General features: G+C 33.2%; 2 protein-coding genes across 2 annotated transcripts; both read right to left on the bottom strand.

The window, feature by feature from the left end:
• Nucleotides 1-1,626: 1,626 nt before the first annotated feature.
• On the bottom strand, nucleotides 1,627-3,306 carry LOC100777603 (phosphoglycerate mutase-like protein AT74). Its single transcript, XM_003556449.5, has 2 exons — nucleotides 2,450-3,306; nucleotides 1,627-2,373 (listed from the first exon to the last, which is right to left on the bottom strand). The coding sequence occupies exons 1-2, from the start codon at nucleotides 2,886-2,888 to the stop codon at nucleotides 1,952-1,954; spliced, it is 861 nt and encodes a 286-aa protein (XP_003556497.1). The 5' UTR covers nucleotides 2,889-3,306; the 3' UTR covers nucleotides 1,627-1,951.
• Nucleotides 3,307-5,548: 2,242 nt separating this feature from the next.
• Nucleotides 5,549-6,746, bottom strand: LOC100777087 (FAF domain-containing protein). Its single transcript, NM_001253971.1, is given in 1 exon segment — nucleotides 5,549-6,746. A coding segment is annotated over 1 exon segment (825 nt). The 5' UTR covers nucleotides 6,550-6,746; the 3' UTR covers nucleotides 5,549-5,724.
• Nucleotides 6,747-8,149: the final 1,403 nt, after the last annotated feature.

Raw genomic sequence — 8,149 nt, 5'->3', positions numbered from 1 at the left:
TTTTGTTGTTCGAATGAAACTCATTTGGAGAGGGTTTTTTTTTTCCTTCCGTCGTTCTCATTAGTTTCTTTCTTGCTGGCAAACTGGAAAATAATGTATCGATCAATGGAAACCATGCAGGAAAGGAATTCTCCAACATAAAATATTAATAAAATAGTAACCGTGGAAGAATGGGCAAAGTGATTCTATTCTCCAACCCTGCTAATAATTTGGAAAGAGACACTAAAACAAGCCTATAAATCTTTGTATTTGTGTTAGTCCTGATTAATTGTATCGCTAAAGTGTGCTCTTGCTACGCATTAAACTTGATCAGAGCGGGGGAGATGCAGTATCAAGCAATGCCTTCTTATATTCTTGCTTTCTACTTTCAGATTCAATATTAACTTTATAAAGACTGTAAGCTTTTTGGATAACATCCCTTCTAAGAAAAGCAAAGAATATCTTCCAAATATTTCAATATCTACTTCCTGATTTAAACTTCTATATTCCTAGTTCACGGTGGGATTAACTCTTCTTCCACCCTTTTCACATCTTTATCTGTGGGTAAGTTTTGGCAGATGGACAAAAGAGAATTCCATCTTCAACCTATGGGCATCTGTTACAGGCTCTATCATTTCCTCACGAAAGCTCTGGCTTCGCAAGCGTTGAAGACAGTGACTTTAGGGTGTTCAAGACGTGATAGTTCACGCTCAAGTGCAGTAAGAAGTTCGGATTCTAATGCTAAAAAGGAGGTACAGTCAGAGACACAATGCAAAGTTGATGATGGCAAGAAGCTTCCACCAACTGAAGGTGTCCCTGGTGACTCTATTTCTTCTGTACAGCAGCAAGCTGAAGAGAAGAGTAAGCCATGCATGAATGTTGATAAAATGGAAGGAGAGAATGCTGCATTAACATTGCCAACGCCAAGTTTGGCACCAACGCGGTCTATAAAGAAAACCGTAAGCATAAGTGAGAACGTGGAAGAGATTCCCCCACCTAAGAAGTTGAAGAGGAAGTGGAGCAGGTCCTTCCAAAAATCATTTTCTTTGGATCAAGAGGAAGAACCAATATCTCCTCCGCGATCAATTCTGAAAGTGGGTTCTGATCTGAACGACAAGTCCAATCCCTTTTCTTAATTTCACGTTTCGGGTGTAATAATGTTAGTGTTAATAATTCATGTTACGAAACAATACAGAAGCCCCGTGTAAATGTTACGGGTGGCCTTTAACAATCTCTTTGATCTTTGGTTATTCCACAATTAGCTCTCTTTCTTTTACTTTGTACGTTTAAATATTTCTCTGGCCTCTTCTGCTGTCGAGACTTGATCCAAAGAAACTTAAATTCTAAAGTAATCAAACATCCATTTTATTAAATGCACAAGTCCTCTTTCACATGAGTTTCTCACAAGACAGTGATACGGTTAGATAATAAAATTTTGCATTGGACTCCAATTTTGTCATGTGCAAATCTGTGTTTGTTTCTAGACTAAAAATAATCAATGAAACGGATCCAGATTTTTGGGGACCAATAAAGTTCTCACAAGGTAAATCAATCAATCACGTTATCTTTAAAATTTTCTAGATGCTTGTTTGAAAACTCCATCTTAACTGGGAATTTAAAATTGTTCCTGTAGGCATACACAATGGTAAAGCTAAACCGTATTTAATGTAATAGAAGTATCAGGCTATTTTTTGTCACCAAGAGATACATAACAGAATGAGCGAGCCATCACAATCTTTTGCAAACAATGATAATGCAGGCTTTGCAATTATAACGAATAACCCACAAGAAACATGAAAAGCTTGAATACAATTATACAAAGCCATAGTTTCCTAGTTTCCTTCCCCTTGATTTCCCCATTTTCATTCTATTGAAATTTCTTCTGCTATCATTATTAAAAAAATAAAAATAAAAATCAACCTAGAATGGAGTGTTAAAAATGAACCCATAAACCATATGGGAAGCAAGCAAGCTATGCACATACACTTAAAGAATTAGTTTCAGCTTCATTTTCCACAGCATCATCATCAGGAAGATGATCAAAAAAAGCATCAAGGTACCAGGGGCACTGATCATTCCAGTCACCCCTGATCGCGGTGGCGCGCCATTTCTGGTCAGCTATCATCTCAGGAGAGAGTCCCCATTCTAGCATTTCTTCCTCTGTGTGATGAACAGCTAAGCTGTATTCTCCACCACTTCCAAGCTGCATAACGCGGAACTCGCAGTTGCCAAAATTGTTTAGGTGCTCAAACTGCTCAACCGTCCACTTGAACCACTTCATAAGGAAAATACGCGATGTCAGACCGTGAGAAACAATTACGAAATTCAGATCATTGGAAGGATCATGACGAAGCCTGTTCATGTCTATGTCCCTCCACAGAGATTCAAAGAAACCTGCAAACCACTCGAACAATGACAAACATCACCAAAAATAAAGGATAATGGGAAAGAAGAAGGAGGAGGAGGTTACTTGAAACGCGATCGAAAACGTCAGCGGCGGACTCTCCCTCGGGAAAGCGATAGAAGAACCTTCCAAAACGTTCACGTGTTTCCTTTATCACCTTCATCCTCTCTTCCACCTGAAAGTTTCCGAAGTCCTGTTCTCGAACCCGCGACTCTTCCCTCACGCCGATTATCCTCTTTCTCGAAAAATGCCGTCCGAGCTCGCGGAGCGTTGATCGGGTGCGTCCGTAGGGAGACACATAGAATTGTACCCGCCAGTCAGGAGAACACCCATCGCCGCCCATCACGCGGCGGAGCTGCTCGCCGGCGTGGCGGGCCTGGGTCATGCCCTGCGCCGTTAACTGAATGCTGTGATCGGGTGTGGTAGTGTAAGCCGCTGTATTTAGGTTCCCCTGTGACTCCCCATGCCGCATCAGTATTATCCTCTTCGGAAGGACAGAAACCATATTTTAACTTCTCTGATTTTCTTACCCCTCACAAATTATAATAATACTACAGGCGCTATGCGTCTAAACTACTAATCCATATGAACACCAAATCCTCCCTTTTTGTAACTGATTTTTCAGAATATTATTATAGTTGAAAACAGGCGCTATGCGTCTAAACTACTAATTTCTTTTACATTTTTAATTTTAAATTAAAATATATAACTAATTTTCATATGAGAGAAGTTATTTTTTCTAATAAATGTTTGATTCTAAAATAATTTTAAGAATTAAATAAAAAAACAAAATTATCTAAAGAAATGTATACATTAAATAAAAATAATTATCTTTATTAATAATTATAAATTATTAAATTAAATTGATTTTACGACATTTTCCTCTGGTCAACCCAGAGGAGCTGTAAAGTGTAAACGTGTACAAACTAATTCCAATTTTGTTTGCGTATGAATGTCTTAATAGACGCGAACTCCATTAACTTTTTTCTGGAAGAGTGCAAGCATTTGAAGCAAACGCCAGTTGAAAATTTTGATTATTTTTTTTGTTTTGAATATTATACTCTTTTCAAAGTTCAAGGAGACTATCTAGATAGATTCTGCCACTTGTTGAACTGAATTAGGTTTTATACTATGGGCGTAATAAGGTTCAAGTTCAAGGTACTTGCGATGCGGCACGGTTTTAGATAAAAAGGCTTAAATACGTTCTCGTAATTTAACTTTTTTTTATTTTTATTTTTGTAAAATTTTTTTTTTCAATTTAATTCTTATAAAATATGTTTTTTTATCTTAAAGTACTTCAAATAGTATTTTTTATTATTTATAAAGTTATCTAAAGTATTTTAAGATTAAATAAATAAATATATTTTAGAAGAACTAAAAAAATTATAAGGAAGAAAAATGAAAAAATGAAAAAACAAAAAAATTACTAATAAAAAACGTTATGTTGTTTTAAATAGTACTAAAAAAATTCATTTTTTAAATCAAATTTTTAAGAAAACTAGTTCATACAATCATAATAGTCGATTCAATTTCGTGACATATTTAATCCTATAAAAATATCTTTAAGTTTATTTTGTTCATAACTTTTGTTAAAAAAAACTCCTATTTAAGTTAAATTTAAAACTAACTCTAAGTTTTGACACTTAAAGAACTCTTTTTAACCTTAGAATCTCAAGAAAAACAACATATCACATAGTTCTAGCCAAAGCAGTAGTTATAAAATTTTGAACATCAATACAACATGCAATGAAGTCTAACTTCCAGAGTAACAAGATCAAGGCTCAAAAAGTGGAAAGACCCCCTTACCTTGATGAAGCTCGCATGAAAATTCTCAAAGGAACAAGGATCTCAGATTTGGATGTTTCAAGCTTCAAAGGATGAAAAAAAAAATTGGAATCAAGAGTGAGAGCTTTGCACAAAATGATGAGGAAACAAGAAGGGGAAGAAGATTAAGAACCTCTTACCAAAGCTTTGAAGGAAGAATCCTCAAGAACACTTGTATGAAACTTGAAAGAAGAAGAAGAAAATGGATTCCTCTCCTTCCTTTGAAGAACTCGTGCAAGATGATGGAGAATGAAGCTTCTAAGTTTCATTTTTGGAGAAATTAAGAGATAAGGCTTAAGGCTAGTTGACAAGATCAATTTAACAACATGAAAGACCATTGCCTAGGCCATGCTTAATGTGCCCAAGGCTATCATATATGGGTATTTTGACTTTTGAATTTTTAACCATAAAAAGACTAAAAGGACTATTATTTTGAAATAAAAACAAAAAACTAAAATGATGATTGTTAGGGAAGGAATAGATTACTTGTTGTTGCCACTATAACAATAATCATCATCACAATAATAATCACCTGTATCATTATGTTATTATCATTGTTACGTTGTTGTTGTTGTCTTATTTTCACCAATAGTGTCACTATTTCTAATTATATATCATCACCACAGGTTCATCATATAATTGTTGTCCCCTACCCCCATGATAACTTGATGGCTCCATTTCCAAACAAACTTAAATTAAGAAATAAGAAATGATTTTTCATTTAAATTTAATAAAAATTGAAAACTAAATTAATTTTAATTTTCAAAAATTTCAAAACTAAGAACTAATAAACATACTGGTACCTACTTAGATTTAGAGCACAATTACAAAGGATACCTCAACAATTTCCATTTTCTCTTTGTAGTTCTCACCATTTAGATATTCATAGCACAATTACAAAGGACTCAACTCCACAATTTGCTATTGTCTTTTTCGAAGAAAATTCTAGAAATATTGTATGGAATTATGGATCGACAAGAACTACACACGAAATTAAATAGCTAATTTCAATTTGATTATGTAATTTTTTAAGTTATTTTTTGCTTTAAATTCATAGAGAGATTGGTATATTACAGTCTTTTGGATCTAGAATCCTAAATCAGGGAGAAAATCTATTTAAAAAATAAAATTAATAATTATTATCATGAAAGAAGTAAAAAATTAATGAAAGTTGATCAAATATATAAAATTAGAAGGGGGGATAAAATATACACATTCAAGTTATTTATATGTAATTTTATAAAAGTGAGAGATGCAAGTGCACCCCCTCATTTATATGTGAATCTGTCATTGATTACACTATTATTTTTCGTACCATAAATAAAGCACTTATCCAACAAGGAAACAATGCCATAGTGTTTATGTATTTACACTTTGGATGCAAAATGGATTCTTGTGTGTGTTTCGTGTGACAAATTTAGTGCAAACATTGAGGAGACACAATTAAATCTACAATCACAAATTTACATACTCCATGAAACAAAAGTGGGGCAACCATAGGAACCTCCAACTTGATCTCATGCAATGCTAAATCCATACATATGTAGGTGGTGATGACTCCCATGACCATGATGATGATGATGGCTTTGAATATGATTCAAAACTTCATGACACTTCCTAGATCTTTCGTTAGGAAACTTCCACTCTCCAATCCTAAAATCCTTTTGCTCATAATAGGTAATCTCTTCAACCACTTCATCATCATCTTCTTCTTCCTCTTCCTCCATTGATTCTACTATCATCATGCCTTCTTCCTCCTCTGTATGTTCCTCCATGTCATCTACTAGTTCTTGTTCTTGTTCTTTCTCATCTTCTTGTGCATTATCCTTTACACATTGATCTGGAACGAGGAACAATTTCAATCGTCCATCTTGTCGGGTAGCATAGAGAATTTTTGGTTTCTTAATTCTTACTTTGCTGAGTTGTAACCTTCCATTTTTCCTTACCGGTACAAGAATGAAACTAGGTTGTCCATTCCCATTCAACGACGAAAGTGGTGGAGGAAAGTTTCCTTTACCTTCTGTCACCCTTGTTTTCCTCCAACAATTATCTTCATCCTCATCATCATTATTATTGTCATTATCATCGATTTTATCACTAATATCAATGCTTTGGAAACCAAGATTTTTGGTGCAAGTCATAAACCCTTCAATCCCTTCACTAACATCTTCAATAAAACCAATCTGATTGGGATAAAGCTTGTAGTTGTCAATCATTATGTTGGTAGAGTTGAAGGTGGTGACAAGATCCAATAAGGAAATGTGAATATGCTTCTTAAACACATGGAGAAGGAACGAGAAAGAAAGTGAAAGAAGAATAGGCACATAGAGAAAGAAAACCATTATCACATGTATGTATAAACTCTTGTTTGACGAATGTATGTGTTAATTTTGTGATTGTAGATTTTGAAAAGAAAGCAAGTTAAAAAGATTGGAAGGGTGAGAGTATTATAATAACATCCTCACCCCCCACCCAAAGATAGTGGTAATGATGAGGTAAAGAGAGTGGAAAGGGAAACTTGAGAAGAGAGGGTGAAAAATGATTAATTGTATGAAACATGCATGAGTTATAGTGATGGGGCAAAGTTAGCAATCAGCAAATGGTGCCGAGTCCCACTGAGATGGCCGATGATTCTCCCGAGATGACACATTACTATTTTTCTTCCGCATTCTTAAACAACATCCTCATCCTCAATTTTTCTTTTTTCTACCTACTGAGTTGGCTAAAACATAGGAAGATTTTCAATAAGTTGTGTGCATGAGATGGTACAAAAATTTAAGGTGTGAAGTCTTAAGTTTGTTAGACACGTTTCACAGGAGAAATGTTGTATCTTTGCGTATTTTTTGTTTAGGATTCTCAATTAAACTTTTGTTTTTGGCTAAGATTGAATATTTGAACTTTAGTTCATCATCTTTATCCAAAATACACAATTTTTTAGACATTTAATTTTTAGGACCACTCATGCATATTATTCTAATAACAATCACTTATATCCAAAACAAAAAATAGTATGTTTTATTATAGACAATAAAAAATTAGAGAAAAATAAAATTCAAATAGAATATCACATGCTATAATTTTGATGGCCAAGGTTGATATAGGGATTGAACCCTGACGTATACTTAAGGGTGTGTTTGTTTTGAATAAGAGAAATAACATACAAGATAAAATTTGTACTTTATTTTATGGTACTCACACCTCTTATACTCTATTTTAATTCAAAAATTTCTCTTATCTGCGTCTCTCTCTTCTAAACCCAAACACACTCTAAAGGATCCAAGTTATGTGTCATACCTTGCTGTGAAAAAATAACAATTTACATTTGCAACATTTGATGAATCTTAAAATCCTTTCTCTCATTTCATGCTATCCAAATAATTAATGTTAATATATATACCACCTTTTCAAAATAGTAATATTATTTATACATTTAATTTATAATATTTTTATCATTCGTTTTCACTATTAATTCATTCTATCTCATACTTCTCTCTCTTTTCTTTTTATTTTTTTTTGTTGTGAAAATTTTGTATAAATTAAAAAAATTATTTTCAAGATCACAAAAACAATACAATAACTTACAACCTTCAAAATCTATTGTCTATCTAAAATTTCAAATAAGTTACTAAATACAAACTAATTGATATATGTTTCTTGTAAAAAAAACTAATTGATATATGTGTGTCGTATATTAGTATTGATTATTTAAGGAGTTACATATGTTTTTAATCTCTACATAGTACAAGATGATATTTTTTATAGACTATTAGTTAAATTAAAACAATCTTATGTTGGTTAATACACACTTAATGGTAGAGAAGATGATGTTTGCTTATAGTCTCTAAAATAATTATCTTTTTTTCAATATTTTACTTATGAAAAATGTGTCATGTACAGTCTCAATTTTCATAAACAAGAGATGGTGCGTTTTTTTATAACGAC

This window comes from Glycine max, chromosome 20 (genome assembly GCF_000004515.6).
Source record: "Glycine max cultivar Williams 82 chromosome 20, Glycine_max_v4.0, whole genome shotgun sequence".
Classification (NCBI taxonomy): Eukaryota; Viridiplantae; Streptophyta; class Magnoliopsida; order Fabales; family Fabaceae; genus Glycine; species Glycine max.
This window is presented reverse-complemented; position numbering and strand designations above follow the sequence as displayed.

Excerpts from the sequence above, each read along its gene's own strand:
- LOC100777603 (XM_003556449.5), bottom strand. The coding sequence starts at position 2,888 with ATGGTTTCTGTCCTTCCGAAGAGGATAATACTGATGCGGCATGGGGAG. Across the intron at positions 2,374-2,449 it reads CGTTTTCGATCGCGTTTCAA|GTTTCTTTGAATCTCTGTGG; the intron begins GTAACCTCCTCC and ends AGTGGTTTGCAG.